At 45.9% G+C, this 26590-nt stretch overlaps 1 protein-coding gene across 1 annotated transcript in view; it reads left to right on the top strand.

Moving 5' to 3' along the window:
* Positions 1 to 26590, top strand: part of LOC111851702 (thyrotropin-releasing hormone-degrading ectoenzyme) — a 98563-nt gene that overhangs the window by 7078 nt on the left and 64895 nt on the right. The window contains exon 3 of the mRNA XM_023826857.2: positions 2971 to 3097. Within this exon, the coding sequence (XP_023682625.1) occupies positions 2971 to 3097 (127 nt within the window). The remainder of the gene's footprint in view (positions 1 to 2970; positions 3098 to 26590) is intronic.

The following is a 26590-nucleotide window of genomic DNA, read 5'->3' as shown; positions in this document are numbered from 1 at the left end:
GCATGATCCAGCACTAAATTAGGTGTTTCCCTTCTTGCACTACATTTCCTTTTGTTTTGAAACAGAGCAGTGTGTATCAAGAAGCGAGGAAAGCAACACCCTCGTAAACCATCTAATTTGGTTCCAGACCAGGCTGGAAAAATAGTGGCTGGGAGTTGTTTTTCAGTTCCATTAAACGCTGGCTGAAAGGTCTCAGATCAACACACAATAGGCAGAATTAGAGCTACAGAGCTGAGCTGGCAGGGCATCTGGGGTGGGTTTATAGTGGCATTTGATAGCCTGCCTCGCTTATTCAAATGATCTTCCCCAATAGGCAATCTGCAGCTATTTTAAAAACCGCAGATGGAGATAAAAAAGTTGTCCAACACTGCAAGAGCAGCAAGGAATCTGGCTTAAACCTTGTGAGTCGGGATCCATCCCACAGTCTCATGAACACACAAAAAACTTTCTTCTTCCCCTGAACAATTACCTGGCTCTTTGAAGTAGCAGCTTCTCCCGCTATCTCTCTTCCTGAAAGCTTGGGGCAACTCTTGGCAGTGTTCTCTTATGTAAATTGCCTGGCAAAGTTGCTAAAACATTTACCTGTCACCACAAGTGTCCCAGTGGCACAGAAGCGGCAGACTCGCAAACTCACCTAGAGCCGAACGTGCATGTGGGAAATGAAACGCAATCGTCTGATAGCCCAAGTGGATCCATTCGTGTGGATCTGAAGAGGAATTGCAGCTCTGGTGCTGTTCTCATGCAGTTTAATATCTCTTTATTGATTGGTCAGTCAATCTTTTGCCTCTAGTGGTTGGTGCTCATCTTGTGCTGATGCATTTCGGACAGTGAGCTCCAGTGGTCAGCCGCTTTTAAATTCATTAGTTGTCATCCTTTCCTGGCCTGTTGCCGGTGTGTTTGCAGAGCTACACGTTATGACACCGGGGCTGAGTTAGAGAATATATAACTTTAATAACGAGGTCATGCCCCATGGCTGGCTATTCTGCCGGTCAATCCTTTCTTCCTTGGCAGGTGAATACTCAGAATTCAGTACAGCACTCGCCACTGACAGGACTGGGGATGCATCTGAGGTAGTGAAGCAGGACTCATGTCTGGTTGATAAGAGTATCACCAAAGACGACTCTGTGGAACTAAAAGATTGGGTGATCAGCAACAAGGGGCCACGACTCAGAGCAAAGCCAGAAAGCAGAGAATGAACCAAAAGTTAGAACCAATCAAAGAAACCCAAATCATACAATCAAACCAAACCAGATATTCAATCAAAAACAGATTCAAAAGCCCGAAAAGCCAGAACAACAGAACAGCCTGTAATAATGAGTAGGAAAACCAAACCTTGAGACTGATAAATGATACATTTACCCAGACTCCGTTTAAATACACTCAATGCGTTTGTGGATGATCATACATAAGGGTCATCTGGAGGTGTGTGCGGCCATGGAGAATGACCACGCTTGTGACAAGTAACTGGATTTTGGACTTGATGCTACACTACATATATGATGTTCCATTTGTGTCTTGTTGTTCTGTGAGTGCCTGTCCACTAAAAAGCTTTGATGTCATGCATACTTACCCTAGGCTACTACTTCTGCTTCAGGCGCACACGTGTTTTTCTCTACGGATATTCAGTGCCAGATTCTTCAGTGGGAACTTGGCACGAGTGCAGAAAACCTCACATCAGTGGAGAACACACAGGACATTGCCTCCTCTGGACATCACTAATGAGCATGTCTGTCAGTACAGACACCCAATTAAAGTTCTAAAAACCAAGAGACAGAAAATATCATTCACTGATCACTGCCATACACTCTGTTGTACTGTGCTTATAAAATGATCAAATTTGGATAATAATGTATTGACCTCCCGGGTTACATTGCACCCAAACAGGATGACAGTGTTGCTTCTGTATTCGTACCTGAGGTGAATATTCTACCCTGTGACCTTTTTGTGGCTGAAAACTTGTAATAGTTTCAACCATCAGCATAATCAGTACAGAAGAATTGGCAAAATAAGGGGATAGCAGAGACTTAAAGCTCAGTGGAGCCACAGTGTATTATTACTGTACAAGTGTCTCATCAAAATTGTGCATTTTTCAGCACTTCAGACTCCAACAGAGTTGTGTGAATCTTACGTGAAACTCGGAATGACAAACACTTTGAAGTATGTACACAGTTCCTACAAACACCTCAAGTCTATCATATGTCATTAAGAATCTAACGAGTTGACACGGCATCATATTTGCAGTATGATTTCATATCACCCAGGTACTTTGGCTTCAGAGTGTTGTCAGTGCAGTTCAGGATTTTTTGAAGCGCTTAATCTTATCACTGGTTTTCGAAACATTTCAGTGACCTTGAGTAAGTGAAAATCCCCACGTTGTTCTGTTAAGGATAAGGAGTCTTTTTCATGTTGGTGCTTTGCATATACTGTCATTAAGTGCCTGATATTTTCCGGGGAACCCATTCAAATTAGATTAGCAGAGTTTAAAATTCCAGTCAGGCTTTGTTAAGATACCACGAGTACTTAAAATATCCCCTTTCACTCTCAATAGCTCTTAAATGTTGTTGATATCCATATCATAGTGCGTGTTTCTCTTTGACTGATTAACATGCATTAACGTGGGCAAACTGTTAATTTACTCCCCTTAGTAAAACAATTCTATCTTTTAATTTAGCACATATTTTTTGTGCCGAGGCAGCAAATGGAGGGAAAATGATAACTCGTGACTTAATGCGCGTGGCTTGTGTGTTGAGATGCACTTCAAACTATGGAACAGGGCTGCCTTAAGGGAGTTCAGATCAACCTTGGTGGGAACACGTCTCACTTACCACTCACTGCATTATAGTTATACAAAATTATGTACATTTTAGTGACTATAGGTAATGAATGTGGCAAGCAGCGATACTTCAAGGTACTTAATAAACAGTAACATATTTATTGCGCCCTCTTTCTTTCCCCATTTTGTCTTTGAAGATACGACTCTATGGCAGACCCAATGCCATCCAGAGAGGATCAGGAGACTACGCACTTCAGATCACCAAGAGGCTGCTGCAGTTTTATGAAGAGTACTTCAAAGTAAAATACTCACTCCCCAAATTAGGTAAGAGTCAACAGGACCATACCTTCATACACAGAGGTGTTTGAAGGTTCTTGGCGGCTGGGGGAATTTGGGGACTGGAATTGTCTACTCTGAGGGTGGTCAGCTTCCAGTAGGTACTTAGTACCGTTGCCTGCTGAGATGACCTACACTGCTTCTGGCCTTTCAGGTTGAGGGTTTCATGAGCCTTGGGATCACCTGTAACTCCGTCTTGTCAAAAGTCTACCATGGAGATGAGGAGGTTTTGCATGCTCAGGGAGATTGTTCCCCATTGTTTTTCAAATGGCTTGTGGCCAATTCCTGGCCAACTGCCGTCTAGTCCATGCCTTTCTTGGTCCATTAATGCATGAAGCCATGAGCCCCCCTGACACCGCCCTCCCCCCAGTTACTCATGCTTTATTCATGCCATCAGAAGAGGGATGTACCAGTCAGGGAATCTCTTGGTACTGACAGTAGGCCTCATGCTCGGGTCAAGACTTGCTCACTCTGAGAAGACAAAACACAGTCTGTCAGTAGGAGCTTCCTCCACCTTGTGGCAGACCTTGTTTGTGGACTGACAGAGCTCTGCTGGCCTGCAGTTTTTGACTACTGTGGGAGTCCCAGGAGCATGGCGATGGTTTGCTGTATTGTACCTCGGCATCAGTGAAGGCAGAGAGCTGGGGAACAGAGGGAGGTTAACCCAGGGCCGGGATTTTGTTGGATTAACTTGAGCTGGCCTGGTGCTGTGGCTAATCCCTCGACAAGCACGTTTGATTTAACTGAACCTGTACTTCAAACCATGCAGTTCTGGCTCCTCTCTTTTCCTTCCGTTTTTCTATCCTACCAAGCACACGGCATGCATGTGAACCTTTGGCATGTCATATCCACTTAATGCCGCTCTAAGATGTCCAATAGCGGTATAAAAAACCCACAGCAGCAAGCTACCTCATGCTAGCGAGTCAACACTAAGTTGCTTGCACTAGCTTTTGTTGTCTACGGCCTCTCCAGACCTAGCTTCAGTGTGCTCGATGAAGTCAATAAGTCTGGTTGATTGATACAAGTTGGACCACAGTAAAGTCAGTGAAGTTTTGTTGAACCCAGCCGACATCACAGAGGACTGTGAAGCCGACGAGGTTACTTTGGAGGGAAAAGAAATGATGAGGAGGTGAGATCCTGAGAAGAGGAAGTTCAAGTAAGTAAAAAAAGATCATTCCTCGAATGAATGAAAACTGGCCACGCCTGGGAGCCGGCTGTGCATAGATGCTTTTAACTTTAACAGAAGGCCGAGCCTCATCCAGCGATGTCACAGGGGGTCTATGATCATTTGGAGTCATTTTCAGTTCTTATGGAAAAATAAATTTGTGCTCTATTGTGGTTCCCGACAAGACGAGGCAACCACATGGCGGGTGGCAGTACCACGTGAGGCACCATTTGCACAGAGGGCAGAGGCAACGGTCTCTTGGCCCAAAGGCTCATTACAGTGCCCCCCTGCCCTGCCATCCTGATTGAGGAAAATTAAATGTAAATATGGCACCGTGTTCCAGCAGCAACACCTAATGGATACATAGCCTGCCGACCGCGTCCTTGAAGAGAGCAGGGCTGTTTCATCTGCTGTTCCTCTCCTTCCACCTCTAAAAAAGTGTTGGCTGGTTTATGCCTCTTTATCTTCTGGTGTCCACCAATGCACCTCTGCTAAAAGGTGTTACCGTCTTATTTCGTGCCATTATGCTGTAGAGGAGGACACTTATGGCACTCTGCTTCGGACTTTCACGCTGCCACCTTCATAGGTGACTGTCCTTCGTAATTTTTACTTTCACCTGCTGTTAGCTGGAGCATCTTCACTGACTTTATTCAGTTTGTTACCGAGTTTCTCCGAACTTTCTACTGGGAGCAGGAAGTTAGTCGAAGGATCTGTTTCGTCTTTTTTTTTGGTCCTCTTGTGGTGACGTGAGCAAGGTTTCCCCAATTTGAAATGATGCGGAACAGGCCGCTGTGCTTGTTAGTCAGCACATTCCCTTCTCTGAAGTGGTTTTCTTCTGAATCAATGCCCCAGGAAAGACTCAGATGCAAATACACGTGTGGAAGGCAATACAATGTGGTGTCTTCAAAATTATATACAGCAGTGTTTCCCAATCTGATCCTCGGGGGCCCACAGACGGTCCACGTTTTTGCTCCCAAATGTGGACTGTCTGGCAGGGAGCTAAGAGGGAGCAAAAATGTGGAGCAGTTGTGGGTCCTCGAGAACTGGATTGGGAAACACTGATATGCAGAGCTTAAGGTTTTCATTGTAGTTATTATTATGCATACAATTTCCTTAAATACAGTGCTGTGGTTAGTCTGGAGCCTCTTCCAGGAAGCACTGGGTACAGGGTAGCAGAAACTCTGGATGCCGATCTGTTGTAGGACTCACACAAAAGTACTTACTACAAAAACCAAACCACATGACTTTGGACTGCAGGAGAAAGCTGCAGTGACTGGAGGCTCCCCAAGCAAACACACAGAGAACATAAAATCAACTACATGCAACTGGGATCTGGAATCAAACCTGCAGCCTTAGTGGGGCAAGGCCACCGTACTGACCACTGAGCCATCATTCATTGGTGCTGCTACTGCATAGATGCCTTTAATGATATCGCATTTTCCATCATCGTTCCTTGATCACAAACACCCTTGTCAGGGGCAATGGAATGCCCCTCCCCCCCCCGGTTTAACCCCCCTGAGGAATGTCTTTCCAAAAACTGCACGACTTTGTTTGCCTCTCCTGAATCACCCGGTCCGGGGTGTATGAAGCTCCCCACGCCTGTCACTTTATTTTGTCAAGGATGCACATTTGTCGCTTGCGAGATGGCGGCAGAGGCCGCAAAAATAACATCAATGAAGAGAGAGCGAGGAAAAGAGAGAGAGGAGGAGATGGGGGGGGGGCAGCGGGAAAAGACTGAATTAGATTGCAGTGGCTGTCCCGTTAGACCCCCAGGTGATTGCTGTTGCTTCTGATGTGCATCCCACCGCCTCTCGCATGCCTCCTCTGAGCAGCCACCCCGAACTTCAACATGTCAAGATCCTACCACCCGGGACCGCACCCTCAGAAAAAAAAGCTCTCCGCCGACCACGCTACGCGCAAAGGCTTGTCTCCCACGTCCGATTCATCCCCCGCTTCGCTATGCCGATGAAGAACGGGAGGCGTAGAGAGAGAGAGAGAGAGAGTGCACCGATCTACTGTTTTAATCCACAACGCCCTGCATTAAGGTGTTGTTTGTAATTATATTCAGGCTGGGCTCTCCTGGACTGCCAGTAATGGAAGTCATTCAGGTATTAAAACCCATTTCATGTGGGCGAAAGAATATGAATCACTTTGACAGATGTAATGTATCTGCGAGGAAATATTATATCTTGTCTATTGATTCGTGCTAAATGCTGAGAGAGAGATAGATGGACAGTCGCAGAGACCTGACCTGCCACTGACTGCGGCTCTTAGAGGGAACAGTAGGAGGTGTTGGATTAAAGTAGTGCATGGAAAGATGTAGATGAAGGAGATGGACGTGGCTGAGGGTGTTCAGTGCAAGAAAGTTGGGCCCACCGCAAAAAAATGAAAAAGGGACAGTGAGGTTTTGTGTTGCTAGAAAGCTGATTGCTTGGGAAGTATAATTGCTCCAGATTAGACTATCTTCTGGTGACATTGATTTGATGCGATGACACTTTCACCTTTCATCATCACCTTTCATCATGGATTTTTTTAAAAATGTGTGATATTTAATATGTAAATTTAGCTCCTTAATGATTAGATCACAGGTGTTTAACTAGCCAACCACCTGCAGGTTGCCAGAACAACAAATTTACACCAAAGGTCAGAATTAATTCAACTCCGGGGATCAGCAGTGGCTCAGATGTCGGCGTTGAGTATCTGTTAGACAGCGAGGAAACAGAAACCAGACCTAGAAAAACTCCACTTTTCTGCAGACTGGCTGAAACTCTCTTGTTGGTATTGGATCTGCATCTTTGGGGCTGTGGGTTTGGCTCTGCTCATCATGGCAGCCGCAGACTCAAAACATGAGCTATCGACTGTAACGCGGAGCGAGAAGCACCGTCCTAGCGGGACGGGCGCCGTGGTGGGGAGTGGCGCCGCGGCTGCCTAGCTGGAGCCCCAGGGAGAGACCCCGAATTCCAAAAGTGGGGGCCAAAGCCACAAATCCTTTAGCCCTGGTTGATGTGCAGTGCAGGCTGAAGCAGCATTAGCTGCATATTGATTAGCTTGGTGGAGCTTGTAGACCCATGGATCAAGCAACAAAGGTAGGATGAGGTAATTGGGGAGAAATGGAAGGGGGGGGGTTTAGTGAGGTCGGGGGGCATTAAGGGGATAAAAGCTGAGAAGGTGGTCTCAGTGATGGCAGACATGTTGGGAATAAGATCAGGCTAAGAGGGGCCATGTGCAGAGATTTACTATACCAGTGTTTCTCATCCCAGTCCTCAGGGATCCAAAGACAGTCCCATTTGGCTCCCTCCCAGCTCCCAGTAGGAATGAGAAAAAATGTGGAGTGTCTGGCAGGGTACCAAAGGACTGGGTTGGGAAATGCTGCTCTATACGATGCGTTATAGTCAATATCCTCCTGAGACCCAAGGAAAAAAGTGTCCTTCAATTATAGGTTATTTGTGTTTGGAGGAAATAAGACATCTTACAATTTATTTTTATTTTTAATTTCACAGCATGTCCTCTTTAGTGTACAACAAGAATAAATATGTTTCCTTACATCAGTGAAAAGATAGATGCAAAAACAAAATGTCCACTACAATGGACATAAATGAATGGGTCGGGTCTCAGGAGGATATAGATTGGAAAAAAATACAGCAGAAATTGTTGAGGTCATAGGGGTTAAAGGGAGGTAGAGGAGGCCTCAGTGAGGGACCCTGCCTCGGATTTCTACAAACACATGGCATCAGAAAGCAGACAGGTCCCATATGAGGGGTGGGGAGGGGGGGGCATACCACTTGTAACTCCTGAATCTGCCATGCAGTGACATCGTACATGGCAGATTGGGAAAGAGAGCTGGATAAGGGACATAAAATGACATTGTGGCCATTTGGAAGAAAATAGCACGGTGGATAGGCTGATCAGCCAGTGGGAGGACATTAGGATTTGACTGAAAAGAGCTTACTAATAAATCCCACACACAAAACAGAGTCTGGGCCCCTTTAAAGCTGACTCTCAACGTCACATGTCAGCTCAGGGCTTCAGAACACTCATGCACAGCCCCCTTTGGCTGGGGGGCGAGCCTTCCACTCCGCAGCAGCCTCCTGAATCCACCAAGCTGGCCATATTTACCCTAAATGAGCTAATGAAGGCCAGATGGGTTTCATTAGCGCAAAGGTGTGTCTTGGCACGGGCCAGGAGTGGGCCGGTCTGCAGCTCTGCAGCTCTGCAGCGTATGCGCAGGCCATGTCATCCAGTGGTCAGCTGAGTGATGTCACCACTGGGCCCCTGAGCAAGGCCCTTAACCCCAATTGGCCCCGGGTTTGGCTAACCCTACTTTCTTATATTCATCTGCTAAATAAATAAATATAAGCATGAAAGAGCTCAGATGGTGTGGGAAGGTTGTTCCACATCCACCCCCCCTCCGTGTGCGCCGACAGGGGGTACAGTAAGCAGACAGTGTGCTTGCGTGTCAATGTAATGCACTTAAAGCTTCTTCTCCAAGAAAAGATAAAGTGCATTTTTCTCAGGGTCCATTTCGTTGATTTCATCCACATTAGCAGCATGGTATCAGATACAGTGTTCGGAATGGAAGGTTTGTAAGAACACAGCTACAATTTGGCTAATCAGGTGACGCTGAATTTAATGTTATGGATTTTGTTGTGGATTGTTATAAGCAACATATATGGATTGATTCAAAGTTTGATTCGTGAGATGGGAGGTCCAAGGAGCAATTACTGGTAATTTCTATGCATAAAAATTTACACCATGGTTTATGCCTAGAACCTGATATTAAAATTCGATATGCACTCAGAAACTGCTGTTTTTGCTTTTGCTGAGGGCTTGTGGTACCTCTCCTGAGTGGTGTTTATGCAGCAAGGTGTTATTGTGCAATAGTAAGTGCAGAAATATAGAAAGAATGATGTCATGGCTTAAAAATGTGCGTAATTACAATTGACCTGTGGCTGTACATGATAGAAAAGCAGGCATATGGTGAGACTCATGAATTCATTTTAGCTTTAAAATGCCATTATCCACTAGATAATGTTTCGCCGGTTGTTTCCAGCACGTCCTCCAATGTCGAGCGTTGCTGAAAACCCGAGTGTTTGATTTAAGCTTTGGAGTCGCAGAAAACCTGAAACTGCTGTTAAAATTTAACAGCGCGAGCCGTCAGCGATCGAGAGCTGATTTCCTGCCGCTACAGGACACGTGTTGAACTGCAGTTGTGAATGTGCGGCGCTTTGGGGGAGAATGGCAGTGAGCCCCCCGCTGTGAATTCACGCTAAGCTAGTATGACTGACATCATGCTGACTGGCACGCGAAGCCTCTCCCGTTTCATGGGTCCCTGTTGGCCTCTGTCCTCTCGTCCCAGTCCTTAGCCATGACGTGTTCCCGGCCGCGGCACCGCACCAGCCCAGCCTCCCATGGGGGGCCCGCTGCAGACGGTCTCTCTGCTTTTGGCCATCATTTGGGTTATACTGTTTCACCCCCCCGATGCCTTGCATGTCGCCGGCACCCGGCCTACCATCACCCACCAGCGATCGTAATCTCCCTCTGGTTCCGGGGTTCGCATCCCGTCTCCATGACCCCGCCTCAGGGGAGCCGCGAGAGAGGTTCAGCCGGGGCGTTTCAAGGTTGGCCGAGTGGTTAGAAAGCAGCCCGGATGCGTGACCTATGTGGCAGCCAAACAATCCCTTCATGAAATTATTGATTGGCTGGATAAACAGCCGGTGGTCAAAGGAAGGCTGAGACGCCGGCCGCGTTATTAGTGCTGAATTAGGCTGGAATGAACTTTGGCCCAGTCCTGTGTGGTGTTTGCATGTTCTCCCCATGTTTTCAAAGGTTTTCCCTCTTTACTGGGCTAATTGGCATTGTTAAAGGCCCGAGTTTCCGGTGATGGACTGGCATCTTGGCCTGGGTATCCTCTGTGTAATGCCCTGTGCTCCCTTGTATAGGCTGCAGGCTCCCTCCAACCCTGTGTGGCCATGTCCCAGTCCGTTCCTCTGGGGTCCACAGACAGTCCACATTTTTGCTCCTTGCAAGCTCCCTGCCGGGGTCATAATTCAGGATGCATGGACTGTGTGGCAACTAAACAATCCCTTCATTCATTTATTGCTTGGAGGGAGCAAAAAGATGGACCGACTGTGGGTCCTCGAGGACCGGGTTGGGGAACACCGCTGTATGGGATAAGTGAATGGAAGATGGATGGATGAACTGAGGCTGTGATTGAGAAGCTTTTATTGCGTCAGAAAGTTCCTGCATAGAGTTTTCTCTTACTGAACACGGAACATGAGCCGAATGCATAAAGGTCCTGTAGTAAAACACACATTACATTTATATGTCATAAACCTCTACCGCAGGGGTGTATGCAGAAGGCGAGGCCACAGAAGCTGATTGGCCCCAAGAATACCCCCTCCCCTGTCACTCAACGATTCAAAACATACCATTGGCTGCTGACTAGGTTGGCTCCTTTATGTGACTTACGGCTCCTCTCATGCCTCCTAATCTAAAAGCACACCTCCCCTACTGCATGTTAATGGACGGCTGGCAGCCGTCACTCTCACTCTCATTTGCCGCCTCATCCTTGTGGGAGGTAAAAGCAGAGTAGCATCTGATTGTTTCTGACGTTTACATTTCCTGTGGCCAGATCTGCGGCAGGCTGCCTGAACTGATCGGCGAGCAGAAGGCAGACCTTCTCTCCAGCAGGGGCGGCTACAGATTGTAGTCAGGGGGGGTGCACAAGGGGGTGAAACAGCAAAATAGGGGTAAAAATGAAGGCTGCCTTTGACTTTTTTCAATTAACTGAGAAAAAACACATTCTTTAAATGACATAATCCTTATGGCTAGGGCTGGGCGATATGGCCTATTAATAATACCTCAATATTTTTAGGCTGTAACTCGATACATGATATGTATCTCGATATTTCGAAATTTCCTCTAAATTCATAAATGCTTTGATTCATAATATTTATTCCCAAAAACAGTATTTATTCAAGGCTATGTAGTTGCACACATAGGTATTTAACGGCTGTTAAATGAAAATAATGGGCAGGCAAGTCCGTGTGACATATATATGTGGATTCTTTTTATATCTGTGAAGGAGGAACTGAAAAGCCAAAGCGACTTTGCTGGCGTGTTTTTTTTAAATAAGCAACAACTTGTACCATATTCAATCTGCACAATACAATAATTGACTATATCTTGTATAGAATAGGCCGCGATACATGAAATATATTCAATATATCCCCCAGCCCTACTTATGGCTATCATGTCTTGTTATTTAAGTGGTTATCCAAGTAAGTTATAGGAAAGTATAGTTTTCTAATTTATTCTAGTCTTTGACTAAAACAAAACATCTATGCCCTCTTTATTTTGTTTTACTTTCTAACACACTCTGCACTCTTTTATTAATATGCATGCAGCACAATGGTCAAGACTTCAAAACAGCTTCTAAAGAGCCTAATGATCCCCTCTATATCTAAGGCATTATGAGTCATCATCATTGTTCAAAACTTCACACTAAGTCTTAGTTGAAGTTGATCTCTGAGCAGTACTAAAATTCTAGAGACCAGAACAATGAAAAGATTATCAGGATAGAATACCACAGACACAATGAAAATCCAGCAATTATATAGCTTAGAGTTATTAATATTAATTCAGGTCACAAGGTAAGTACTTTTTAGATGTGTTTTTATGCCAGAAAGACATAAGTTTTACATAATGGAGACAATAGTATAAAACAAAAAGTAGCAAATTTCAATGCATTGGCATCGCTAGTAAAAGTCCTCATTGTAGGGTGTGTCTGTGCTCTCTTTGGAGGGTTTGCCTGTGTAAGCTGTCTTTGGAGGGTTTGCCTTTGAAAGCTGTCTTTGGAGGGTTTGCCTGTGAAAGCTGTCTTTGGAGGGTTTGCCTTTGAAAGCTGTCTTCGGAGGGTTGGCCTGTGAAAGCCCTCATTATAGGGTTTGCCTGTGAAAGCTGTCTTTGGAGGGTTTGTCTTTGAAAGCTGTCTTCGGAGGGTTTGCCTGTGAAAGCTGTCTTTGGAGGGTTTGCCTTTGAAAGCTGTCTTTGGAGGGTTTGTCTTTGAAAGCTGTCTTCGGAGGGTTGGCCTGTGAAAGCCCTCATTATAGGGTTTGCCTGTGAAAGCTGTCTTTGGAGGGTTTGTCTTTGAAAGCTGTCTTCGGAGGGTTTGCCTGTGAAAGCTGTCTTTGGAGGGTTTGCCTTTGAAAGCTGTCTTTGGAGGGTTTGTCTTTGAAAGCTGTCTTCGGAGGGTTTGCCTGTGAAAGCTGTCTTCGGAGGGTTTGCCTGTGAAAGCTGTCTTCGGAGGGTTTGCCTGTGAAAGCTGTCTTTGGAGGGTTTGCCTTTGAAAGCTGTCTTCGGAGGGTTGGCCTGTGAAAGCTGTCTTTGGATGGTTGGCCTGTGAAAGCCCTCATTAGAGGGTTTGCCTGTGAAAGCTGTCTTTGGAGGGTTTGCCTGTGAAAGCCCTCACTCGAGGGTTTCCCTGTGAAAGCTCTCTTTGGAGGTCTGCCACTGAGTTCCCAGCTAGCTACCTCTCAGGGCACTAATCCTGAGCCATTCCTAAGATCACGTTTAGCCCACTGTTTACAGTTACAGTTTTTCCTGGGTCGCCCCCCCCCCCCCCCAGAAAAATTGGTGGTATATTTTCAGCTTTCTTTGAAGGATCCAGCTTGCCAGAATAGAGCTTACAGTGACATTCTGAGTGACCTTGCTTAGCAAAGTGCCACCATGTCTTGAAAAGCAAGTTTGCCGTGCTGACTGTAGGTGTCGACGGCTGTGGGTCACTGAATGGGGCAGTCTGTTACCGGTGTATGAAGGCAGGTCATATGAAGCGTCAAATACAGAGATGTGACTGGCTAAAGGCCTCCTCCCTTTGATATAAGCAAAGAGCAGCTCTTTCAGAGTGATGGTCTAGAATGAACGTCACCCTGTAACCAGCCTAATAGAGAGACGGTGGGTGAGGCAGGTCGAGGTGGATCAGCGTGGGTCCCGGATGCCGCTTGCCAATGATTGGCACACGCCGGGGCTCGTAGAGCCCGCGCCAGGTGAGAGTGCCCACTGCTTTCACACCTGCACCACAGGGAACGGAGCTGTCAGGGAGAGACCGAAATTAGTGACGGGTCCGTCACCGACGTCAGCTGCGAACGTGGCAGCGAGCCGGGGAGCGTGGGCTAATCAAATGCACCGTGAAACCTGGTAAGTTTGCCACAGCGACGGGACGAGCTGATACTTCTATGGAGCAGCATGTCGGCCTTGTGAGTGTGGGGGGGTGGTGGGTGATGGTGTGTCACGGCGTCAAGAAACACGCTCTGCGGGGGTATCGTTCACATCACCCTGCGTTGCCTGTCTGTCTCCCTCTGCCGTATTTGAAGCTGCTGTTTCTCTTACTGTATCACAGCTCTCTGAGGGTCATATTCCTCATGGGAAGAGTGAATGGTCTGTTACCTGTGATGGTAGGCAGACCTCAATAACAGGGAATGTCCTTAATGTCTGTAAGATGCTTGAAGGAGGGTGTGGACCTTCCAGGGCAGGTCTATATCAGGTGAGGTGTCTTTTATACAGTAGGTTAGTAGACTTGTTGATGTCTTTCAGCCTCGTCCACAGGTGCAGAGCCTGTTGCTCCATTTGTATACAGCCATCTTTTTTCCCCTTTCATTACTTTTTCAGCCATGTTTTTTGTACTATTTTCTCTCCTCTTGTTTATTGAAAAGACAATTCGGAGTCCCCCGGTCCCGGTTTCACAAGATTGATCCTCGCAGGCTCCTCATACTTTGCACAGCTGTGACGTTTGGCCAACAAGGTGGATGGGAAGTCACCCCTGAAGTGTGACCCCAGAGAGTGGAAGCAGGGGCTCGATACGGCGTCATAGGGAAGCACCACGACACCGGCTGCCGGCAGCTGGCAAATCCTGGGGAGGCTGTAGCAGGGATTAGTTGTGAACAAAGGGAACTCGGGAGAAAGAGCCATTGATCCGCAATGTAATCCTGTAATTGGACTGATCATGACGAAAAAATAGGGAGAAGGTAGGAGTGGAGGACCGGTGTGTGAACTCCACATGGGGCCCCCACCTGAGCCTGCTGCTGAGATACTGTGCCTTGGGGGGGTGGCGTTCTATGACCCCCCCCCCCCCCAGATTTCTGTGTTCTCTTCTGCGGGAGAACTAATCACCAAGCAGCAATGCAGCAGTAAACAGTCAGTGAACTCCGCTCCGCTCTGTTTGCGACAGCAAACGCAGCACTTTCGAGAGTCTTTGCTCTGAAGTGCACAGAGGGAATCGGGCGCAGCACTTTTGGTGAGATTGTAACTACGTGGATCTGTCACATTTCATTCGTTGTAATGTAATACATCTATATTGAGTTTTTTTTTCATTAATATGCGTAAAACAATCTAGAAATATCCCATTTAGATATTTATAAACATTCACAAACACTGTCATTTGTCAAATCCTAGAATCGACCTTGTCCACCCTAGCCTAGTTCCCATTGCCCGCCGGGTGTTGATGACACTGTCACACCGAACGGGCTTTTAGCACACCGAAAATCCTGCCATTTCCTGTCGTAAATCAATACTCTGAGAGAGAAAGCGAGGCCTGCCATCGCTTCCTAGCCAGTCGCCCTGTCACATTACGCTGTCTCTCTCTCTCTGGAGCTGCTGACGTTGAGAGAGACAGGAAGCGAGGCGGCATGGCAGCCTTTGGAAAGTCGGCTCCCGCCTGAGCTCCTCTCTGCCCCGGATAGCCCCTCTGTGTGTTTCGAGCCACTCTGTACTGAATGAGTGCAGTGTGAACTCCGTAATTGATGTTTACTTGGAAGTAAGCCAGGGCATCCAATAAAACGGATGAACCTAAAATCCCAACAATGCAGTTTAGCACATGCTGCCTGCCTAATTTTACATAAACACAGTTTTACATTTATCTTCCTTTATAGCTTTTACTCCCAGAGTCAGACTCCAATTTCCTCCCACAATCCAACTCACAGTTAGGAGAACTGCTGTGTGTGTGTGTATGTGAGTGAGTGAGTGAGTGAGTGTATGTGTGTGTGTGTGTGTGTGTGTGTGTGTGCCTGGAGCCTGATTAGTGTCCTGTCCAAGGTGCTCCCTGTCTCCTACCCTGTGCTTCCTGGTATCGGCTCCAGGAAGACAGTGACCCTGTATCCAGATAAGATGTATGGAGAAAGATGGATGGCTGATTTAAATAAACAGGGCACAAAGTAATCAGTGAGTATGAGGAAACTTAAGCAATTATAAAGTAAACTTTAACGCTCCAATCTCATTACTGCACCTGTACTCTTACTTTGATTGATTTATTGTGGGTCTTTCCTGATAATTTTCTATATTTTTGGGTTTCCCCATGGAATTTTTGTTGAGTAAAATTCTTCATTAGAAATTGAGATTAGAAAATAATTCCACCTTGATGAAACCACACTACACTCTCTGGTACTGAAGAAAATACCTGTTGATCAAGGGACAGAGTTTGATACTGGGAGGGAAACAACTTCATCATTTAAATATCAATGCTTTTTTGGGAGGAGGGTGGGGTGAAGCCAAATTAAACATTGGGGGTACATGTCCCACCCTCATCCTCCCTGGTTCTTATGTCCCAGCTGTTGACCTGCACTTTGGTTCCTGTGCGTAGAATCCTGATATTAGAATGGAGGAGATATACTATAAGGTGAAGTACTGTGTTATTTTGCTCTGTGAACTTGGGAGATAGAGGAACTCAAAAAGCCTTCACAATGTCATATGATATGTAGAGGAAAACGTCCAAAATGAGTCTTGTGCAGAGGTTGAGTGATGATGCCATTCCACTTGCTGCTTGATGGTCCCGCTAATGGGAAAGAGGTGGTGGGGGGGGGGGGGGGGGGGGCACGTGGCCACATGAAGACAGGACAGGGGGCTTCAGTGCCGCCACATCTGTCACTCTCCAATGAATCATGGGAGGACAGGCCACTGGGAGCTGGGCTTTCCCAAAGAGGTCACATGATGGGATAATCTGGAGCAGGTTCTGGGGGGTGTAGCAGAGTTGGGGGGGGGGGGCTGAGGAGCATGTATTTTCAGTCTTTGGTAAGAAAACAGGCAGCATCACGCTGGGAGGTGAAGTGGCTTTCCGAGGTGCAGAGCGTAACAGGAAATTCACAGAATGGTGCTAAAAAAAGATGGCAGACTGGCGCTTGGGTTGGCACTGCCAGCGTCGCCCATCTGTCGGGAGCCAGGCAGGCTGCAGCAGACGCTTTCTGCCAGCCCAGAGGCCGAGATCCCCCCCCAGCACGCTGCCATCGTGCTCTGAATGCCCACAGTCAGTCACTGGATATAGGGGCTAAATCGAGAGCAATGAATGTCGTTTTCCAATCTGCGTGGAGAACCAATGACTGTGGGACCTGTTCAGAAGCAGAAAAGCAGCCTTCTTTACCTCTATCGCAGTGGGGAAACCAGGTGAGGAGTCCGACAGAGTCGGGCAGTGCAGGCATCTCAGGGGACACGTCCTCACATCATGTGATCCAGCTTCTGGCTATTCCTCATGGAGTCGGCTGATAGTGACACAAACAAGCACGACCTGACCATGCCTTGTCCTTTATAGCTGTCCAAAAGAGGTGGAAAGTTCAGGTCCAGAAAGTACAAATCCAGACCAAGGTTTTGTTTCAACCATTCAGTTAAGTACTCTGTGACTGTGACTCTTTATACTCAACTGATTGGTTGGAACAAAACCTTGGTCTGGATTTGTACTTTCTGGACCTGACTTTCTGAACCTGAACGTTCCACCTAAGCTGTCCAATACATTCTCCTCTTGTTGACACATTTTCACAGGTCAATTTAGATATACAGCTTCCTGGTATCCCGCCCAGGGCGTATCTAAGTGCCGCCTGGGATAGGCTCCAGGCCCCTATGAGTGCCTGACCTTTATTGCAGATTTCAAATGGAATCATTTGACATGGGGAGGGTAGGTAGGAATAGGGCCTTTGTTTTTGATAAAGGAGTTGAGATTGATTGCCGAAAATGGAAATGAGGAAAGAGAACAGAATGCCATCCATCCATTTTCACTACCTGCTTGTCCTGTGCAGGGTAATGGGGGTCTGGAGCCTACCCTGGAAACTACAAGCACAAGGCAGGGAATTACCCAGGATGCATCTGGTAACTCCAATTCACCTTAGCATGCTTTTGGACTGTGGGGGGACACTGGAGAAACCTCCATGATGACACAAGGAGAACATGCAAATTCCTCACACATGGAGTCATGGCGGAGGCAGATCTTATATAACTGGTAATATTGAATGAATGTACTCATTACTAGACCTCACCCTGCCTTGGGACATACAACCTCCATATAGTGTTGTTATGAAATTGAACTTGACCGTGATCAATAGCTGTATGCAATAATCTCTGTCAGTCCAAACGAATCAAATGCCCATTTATTGTCAGTATGATTAAGGGGACTTAATAGCATCTGAAGGAGCGATTCCAAAACCTCATCACTATTATGTAAAGCACAGGCTGATATCTATTACTGATAAAATTGAGCAGAATGATGATGCCAAATTAATAACTGAAAAGATGAATATGAATCCCCTGAAAAGATAAACAAAGGCAAATAGGAAAGACATGAGCACTGCTTGTGTGACGGGAGATCAGATTGTAGCTGCAGATTACTTGTAAGAACCGCGGCATCGATATAACAGTCAAGCCGCTGCCTGTCATCGGAGTGACACTGTTTTAATTAGGTTCCTCAGGCAGAGTCCTCACCTTTGAACTCTGATCTCCGAACTGATTCTGCGCCAAGTCTGGATGAGGGGCTGCTGATGTAAAGTGATGTGAAGCGAGGCGATAGAAGATTTTAATTGGACATGTCGCAAGCCAATGGATTTGCTGTCATGTCAATGAGAGCACACAATCACTGATTAATGTCGGCGTTTGCTGCGGTGCATTTCGCATGTAACTTCTTTTCTTCTGGCTACGGTTTGTTTGGGGGGCTCATTGCTTCATAATTAAATGCTGTCGCTGCGGCCAAACAAAACAGTTTTGTCACTTCTGAAGTCCAACTTTCCAAGTTTCCGCCCTTGGGACCGTTTCCAGTCCAACGAGACGGTGTCTCTTGCCCTTACGAGATTCTGATTAAATATCCAAGACGTCGTCTTGGCGGCGAGGACAGAATGCTGATATTTTGAGGATTTGTGAGTGGAGCTGATGTGAATGTACCTGTTACCCATGTGTCACCTGGGGCTTAATTAAAATCTGGAGTCCCAGACCCAAACGCACTGTGCGGCTCTCCTCACAGAGCCAGGACTCCACACTGCTGTCTGGTCAGCCTCATGTCAATGTCTATAGCTTTGGTTTCGTAATCTCTCTCTGTCCTGGTTTTCATTTCCCCTCGGTTTCACCGACCATTCACACTTGAATCCTCCTGCATCACACCTTGTTCTGGAACCTTCTGTTCAGTCAGCATCTCCTGGGTCCCGCCGGTTACCTGTGGCGTCCTGTCTGTCAGGTAGAGAACCTGACAGTATATGTCTGGTTCTGGGTATTTTGTGTCTGGGTCTGGTCTCGTCTTACAACAGTAAAGTTAGTTTTGGAGTCTGCATCATGGCCTCTGAAACTGTGACCAGGGTTGAGCTCTAATTGAGGATATTCAGCTCGGGACACAATGTGGAGGATGCAGAAAGGTTTAATGATGTCAGGGGTCTTCAGCTGCCCTGCTATGTGTGGTCTTTGTGTGGCTGGTGTTGTGAGCTGGGAGATTGAAAACAGCAGGTAGCCATGCAAATAAACCTACAGTGCGATATCCCATAGAAACACATTCTCAGTCAAAGAGCACATAAAACATAAGCTGTTAGCGTGTAGCACGGTGTAGTTACATTGGCAGGATGTGATGTTCCCAGGAGAAATCCCTATGGTGCTCAGTGTAGAGACCCCTCCACATCTTGATGTGTTACAGGAGTAACATTCATGACCTAAACACTGATTAATCATACCTTGGAGTGGCCCTAATGAGGAAGTCACGGTAGGTATGAGCTAGGATGTGATATGAGACATGCTTTATATATTCATCATATTTTTTTACACTGACATTTATAATAATTGTGTAAAGTAGTTTTCTAGCTGTAAATGAACTTATCTTGAGCAGGATGGGTGGGGGATGCATTCAAACCATTGCATGTTTATAATGTGTAATTATTTCTAATATTAAACTTCCGCTCTTGTGATATTTACTATTGCTTGTGTGTTGTCCGGAAGTCAAACACCTGCTGCAGAATTCCGGGTGTGCCGGAATCTTCTGGTTAGTTCTCCGGACAGTCAGGTTTCAGTCTGACAAATATCAGTGTCGTAAATGTTAGCTGCATTTCGGATGAAACACACATCAAGGGTGTGACTTACGAACCATTCAGCAGAAAATTCCCCCGCAGACGAGACTCTGTGTGCACGGACTTCTAGTCTGGTCCTCTCACCAAAACAAGACAATTTGATTCTGTGGAGCGTCTCACTCCCACAGGCTTTCAGAGGGGCCCACAGCCAGTGCTGCAATCGCAGAGATAAATTTGATGCTAGGAAAAAAAGAGACAATGCTCATTTTTTCTGACAATGAATAAGAAAGAAGGAAAATCTACAGTTTAGTTCAGAGGTGGCCTTAATCGTTGGAGCCCTGGATAATGAGTCCTTTTATAGTGTGAGGTTACGGTCTATGGATTGTTCTGGAATAAACTGCATTGCTGCTCTGTTTCTGCTTAAGCATCAGATCAAGATGTTGCATTTCAGTTATCAGTTATATGTTTTAACTCTTTTTACAGACAGACTGGTTAGTGAAAGATCTCCTAGACCATGAATTTCTCACAGCGTTTGCAGAGAAATGTCCCTGTAAACAAAATGTGTCATCATGCTTCTCTGGTTTATTTGTCCATCCTGTCATCTCGTCATATTCTCTGCCGTTATCTAACTGCCCTCCTGCTGGTTATTCTGCTGATGTCCCTGAGGGCGTAGGTGCTGCAGGAAGCACATCTCACTTACCGTTACCGTGCAACTGATTTGAAGGACTGTCCCACGAGAGTCAGATGGGGTACATCAGACTTTACTTTTTTAATCTGGAAAACGACTCGCTAGTTTTCCATTGAGTGCAGTGCGAATTTTGTGAAGGAACAGTCTGGCCAGGTCTGTCTGGGTGGGAGTGGCAAGCGATTTCCATCCCACGTTAACACTTCCGGAAAATTCTGAGAGGATCAAACAAGTCGACAGAAAGCGTGGAGAGTCGCACAGCTATGATCTTTGTGGGGGGGGGAGGTGTTTGCCTAGTTTGATTGGACACTTGATCCTGTGGCCCTGACGTGACTGAATGCAGGTGACGACCGGCATGTGACCCTGTTGGTTGTTTGGGATGAGGAGGCGCTTTCTACGTTTGAGGTGCTGAATTAGCGGTTTTCTCACGGGAGCCGGTGTGGTGCTGACATCCACGAGGCCGTGCCGTTAGATGACATACAGAAGCGGTACTTCGTTAAGATTAAAACAAGTTCCATCTGGACAGTTACAGAAACAAGCAGCTTAGCCACATGTGCATTTTTGATTGTGACAAATTGAAACAAAACAGCTGTGAAAACAGAAATGAAACAGCTGAAAATGTTCTTTAGCTCTTACAAGAATTGATGGCCTTCTCCATTGCAGAAGGGTCATAAAAGAAGGTTTCGTCCAGCTATGGCTCAAGAGTTGGGTACGGGGGGGGTGAGGGTGGGGGTTTTGGGCTATCTTAGGAAGCACAGGGTACAGAGCTGGGGTGGTACAGTATGTGAGGGTAGTGAATTACAGGACACATACTGTATGTGAGCTGCGTATCTTCAGACTGTGAAAGGAAACCAGGGAACCCAGAGGGGACCCACTGGACAGGGGTATGACATGCAGACTAGGGGTGTAACAATACATCGATTTGTATTGATATATCGATTCAACAGCAAACAATCCGATGCATCGATGTGACAGCATAAATATCGATACATGCATTTTTATTTTCTCGCCTGTTCCAGTATTGTTTTCATGATCCACTCCGACGTATACATGGTCTACGCCCAATACGTCGGTCGCAATCTACTGGTTGATTGCAAAAGGTAGTGTGTGTAGATCGTATGGCATAAAAAATAGAGGATGGATGACGCGTTCAACCGCACCAGCTACTGCAAGCTACCGAGTCGCCTAGTTACCCTCCAGTTTATTTCTACTAAACTTAAGAAAGGGTATAAAAATGAATGGGGGAGCTGGACCAAGTAAGAAGCCAAAAACCTGCCACTTCCATACGGAATGGGAGGAGGACTGTTTTTTTCCACAATGTCATATTTGAAGTGTGTTTGGCTCATCTGTCAGTCTTCCAAATTAGGTAGATCATTTTGACTTGGTCATTTATAAGTAGCTCGCAAGCTAGCGTACCTTCAGAGCGTGTGTTTAGTACAGCAGGTGAAATAGGACGCTACGCTCAGAGCACACAATCTCCTGAACACGTTGACCATTTAATTTTTCTTTTAAAAAAACCTCTCAAAGAAGAATACTGACATACTTCTTTCACCACAGAAGTCAGTCATGTTGATCTTCCACATTCTACATGTCTGTCCATGCAATTTTATTTGACTTTATTGCACTTTATTTTACTGGTTATCATTGTAACCCAGCATAGGGCGAGCGAGCAGGGAACGAGGAATCAGGGTCAGGCAGACGGAAATCCAAAAAACGGGGAACACGGGGAAAACTTCAATGACAGATCTGGGCGACAGACTCTGATGTGGACTTAAATACACAGGACTAGACGAAACAATAAGAAACAGCTGGGAACAATAGGGACTGCACGCGAAGTTAATGAGGGGTGTAGCACACGAGCAGGTCATGGCGGTTATGGACATACTTTTTGTTACACTTTTGTATTTGTCTGGAGAAGACTTGATAAAAAAAAAATTAGTCACCATGTTAATCTACATCCATCCAAAGTTTTTATTTTTACCTTATTGCATTTTATTTTGCTTGATTTATGGGACATATTTCACTACACTAGATTTTGTTTGCAGTTCCCAATAAAATATGATAAAATGCTAATTATATTTGCCTTTTTTAATTCATTGAAATGTAAAGGATTGTGTGAAATTTCATCATTTCGACTACTATCCCCAGTATCAAACTGAATTGTTTCGCATCGTATCGTATCGTGGGAATTTCTGAGGTATCAAAAAAAATCGAACCGATGGCTTAAGGAATCGATATTGTATCGTATCGCGAGGAAAGCTGTGATTTACACCCCTACTGCAGACTCCACACACACAGAATGGAGGCAAGATTCAAAGCCCCAAGCCTGCAAGTGGGAGGAACTGCAGTTTTGATAAGTGGCCTACAGGTTTCTGGCTGAGTTAAGTTCTGCATCTGTTGTTCATGTCAGGTTCTCAGTCGAATTTGAATAATGAGCGAGTTTTGTAAAGGGAAACACACTTTAGAATAAATAAGCACAATTTTTTCACATGACAAAGTAATATGTCAGAATGACACAGGCTGCAAATTAAACTTAACTACTTGTTATCATAAATAATTCACTGGCTTTGATTGTATGCCTGGAAGTTTATTTTGAGTACTAGGATATGTAGGTTTCTGTCACGTCCTGCCTGTCTGCCACATCCACCTCACCCTCCTATCTCCTCCCTAGTGTGACCCTGTCTTACCTCTCATTCCTAACACTCCCATTCCAGCACTGTAACCACTTAATACCAACTGGGGTTGTGGGGGGATCAGAGCCTATACTGGGAAGAAGGGGTGCAGATGGGAACAAGGGGTGCAGGTGGGAACCAGGGTGCGCGTGCACGCACACACACACACATACACACACACACGCACATGTAGGGTATACATATCCTTATGGGGACCGCTCATTCATTTCAATGGGAAAAATGCTAACGCTAACTATGACAACCTTAATCCCCACCCTGCCCTAACCATAACCATAAGTAACCTAACAAAATACAAGAGTTTTTGCATTTTTAGTTTTTTCATAGCAGTCACCGATTTTTATAAAATAGAGTTTTCCCTTATGGGGACCAGGAAATCAGTCCCCATAAGGGAAAAAAAATGGATATTTATCACGTTATGGGGACATTATGCCCCCAGGATAGGTAAACCCGCTCGCACACACACACACACACACACACACACACACATGTAGGGTATACATATCCTTATGGGGACCGCTCATTCATTTCAATGGGAAAAATGCTAACGCTAACTATGACAACCTTAACCCCTACCCTGCCCTAACCATAACCATAAGTAACCTAACAAAATACAAGAGTTTTTGCATTTTTAGTTTTTTCATACAGTAGCAGTCACCGATTTTTATAAAATAGAGTTTTCCCTTATGGGGACCAAGAAATCAGTCCCCATAAGGGACAAAAACAGATATTTATCACGTTATGGGGACATTATGTCCCCATAAGGATAGGTAAACCCGCTCGCACACACACACACACACCAACCTGCTCTGCATGCTTTTGGACCATGGGAGGACACTGGAGCCCCTGGCAGAAACCTACAAGAACATGTAGAGAGCGTGCAAACTCCACACAGAAAGCCAGACCTACGCTGCACCCAAAGCCAGACCTACGCTCACGGCGCCACCATGCTGCCCCACTCTCCCACTCCCCAATCCTAATTCCTAATCACTCCCACCTGCCACTTGTTAGCTTTCCTGTTGGTCTTGTATATATGTGCTTTCCAGGCTTCTGTTCCTCAGTCTGGTCATTAATGTCGCTCCACCTGTCAGCCAGTCCATCCCCATTCCAGCCTTCTTGTTTTGATCCTTCACAATCTTGTTAATTTCCAGTCCTTGTTTGTTTAAGTCCAATAAAACTTCTTTCGCTTCACGAAATGCCAGCCCTCAAGTCATTCGTCCTGCATGTCGTGACAGTTCGTGTGACAGGTTTTAAGATCTGGTTTGGGTTTGATTGAGATTCTTAGGTATAAAATTCTGCCATTTTTTATGGTTTTACATTTTGCAAAGCAATTGTGGGATTTGGTGCATCCAATACCCAAAAAACTTTCCATAAATACTGCACTAGAAGAGAAGTATCAGTTAAACCTCCAGGCCAGACCCGATCTCTTCTTCCATGGTCGCAGATTCTACTTGGTTTTTATGGATGCCTAGATGTTCCTAAGCCAGCTGGGAGATTTAATCCCTCCTGAGTCCACACTGGGGCCTGTGCCCAGTAGGATGTGCCTGAAGCAGCTCCATTGGAAGTCGACCAGGTGGCATCATTAGAAGATGCCCAAACTACCTCAGCTGTCTCTGATCTGAAGGAGCTACCACTCTGTTTCCCTACAGAACCACAAATTTCTCACCCTATGAAGGGGAGAGACTCCAGCAACCATGTGGAGAAACTTCAGTTTGGCTACTTGTACTTGTGACCTTGTTCTTTCGGTTATTACCCACAGCGGATGACCACAGGATGTACACTGAATGGTAAACCATGAGCTTCGTCTTACAACTTAACTGCTGAGGTATTTTATCTCCTTCACTAAGGTCAGACTCCCTACCCCATCTGAAAGGAGCAATCCACACGTTTCCAGGGAATACCATGGCCTTGGATTTGGAGGTTCTAATTTATCCCTGCAGAGACAAGACACACCTTTGATGGAAGCTGAGTCCCACTCTAATCGGCGCTGATTTTGTGCCAAGGAGGCAGAGACAACTCTTACTAGGAAATGTAGTCATTCGCCTTCTCCAAGGCACAAAGCACATGTTGACTGTTTTAGCATCTTCCCACAAACCCACACATAACTGTGCGAAGGAGTTGGAGAGGTTCTACCTCTTATCCAGAGGTCTGGTTCCAGACCCCACACTTTTTGTTGCAGGGGTACCCATCTAGTTGATTATTTACTAGACTGAGCTCCTTGCTGAGCAAAGTCAGTGTCAGCTGGCAAGGTCTGATCCACCTGAGTCCATCCTGATCATTCCTGTTGTCCAAATGGCACTGTACGCGATCACCACCTTTCACCTTGAAGGTGTGGTGACCCCACAGGATGGTCCACATAGCCGTTTTGGTCTGGGCCATTGAACACTACCTGCTGGTTCATTTTGGTCCCTGGACTCTCTATGGGTCTTGGGGGTCTTCTTTGGTTCGTAGTTATCTGGCCCCTATCTTTAGACCTGTTCTCCAGGGGAGGCTCTATCATGATCACAAGGTCCAGACCAGGCACAAAAACACTACCCCAGACTAATAATATGACTAAAGTATGCCAGCTCATTGTAATAATGAATAAAATAACAATGGAGCAACTATCCTCAACGCCCATCAGAGAGGAACAGATCGAACAGTGTTTGGCTCAGTACTCTTAATAATGGCGTGACCTTTATTTTAATGACTTTGGTGATAAAACGGCACAGCTTTTTACTAGAGACTAGTGATACTTTTATACCTAAAGATACTTACTCTTCATTTTCCTGTCCAGATCTCACAGCAGGTGTTGAATGTTTTTAATATGCTGTTAAAGTACAGAATTGATTTTGTTGCGAGGTATTCGCTCAGGGCATTTGAGTTTCAGGATAGCTGCTCTGTTATTATTTTTTTCATTAATAAAACGAGCTGCCATACCTGTAATACCACAAACGGGCCTCGTGGTTTCAAACTGCTGTCGTCCCAGCATGACACTTGAGTAGCTTTCCATCCATCCATCTTCCATGCAGCGAATGCACTGCAGGGGCAGATTAGTGCCGTCGGGAAGCAGGGGTGGTCCTCCGTGTGCGTATCTGCCAAGCGTCACATGACGCTGTCAGGGTGATGTATGTGTGTTTGGTTGCCCGTTGATACCCGTTTCCATGGCGCCTCCTGTCATATAGGACGCGTGCTCCGTGACTCGTTAATTGACTTGTTTCTGCATTAGAAGTAGAGAAGAGTTGCAGGGGGAGGAAACAGAGATTGTCTACAGCAGAAGCTCTGGTGAATGTGGGCTGGGTGGGTGAGTTTGAAAGCTGTTCAGGAAAGCGTGTAGGGTAACACTACAGCCTCACGCCTCATGGGTTGTGGGTTCAGGGTCTGCCTCCGCTCTGTGCGTGGAGCCTGCATGTTCACCCCATGTTAGTGCAGGACACAAAGACATGTGGTTTTCTGACTGGTGTCTTTAAATTGCCCTCAGCTTGTGTGCTCTGTGATGAACTGGCATGCCATCCTTGATCTCTCGTACATCCTGGTATATGTTCACCACAACTATGAAGTGGCTACAGAAAATCCTTGGATGGATGAAAATATATGAGGGCGCACAGCCTAGAAATTGAGGATTTGAGCATTTTTATTTTTATTTTTTTGCCAAACAGCTCTTTCTGTGAT

The sequence above is a fragment of the Paramormyrops kingsleyae genome, chromosome 1 (genome assembly GCF_048594095.1).
Source record: "Paramormyrops kingsleyae isolate MSU_618 chromosome 1, PKINGS_0.4, whole genome shotgun sequence".
In the NCBI taxonomy this organism is placed as follows: domain Eukaryota; kingdom Metazoa; phylum Chordata; class Actinopteri; order Osteoglossiformes; family Mormyridae; genus Paramormyrops; species Paramormyrops kingsleyae.
Note: the sequence above shows the minus strand (reverse complement) of the source record. Positions and strands in the feature narration are given on the sequence as shown.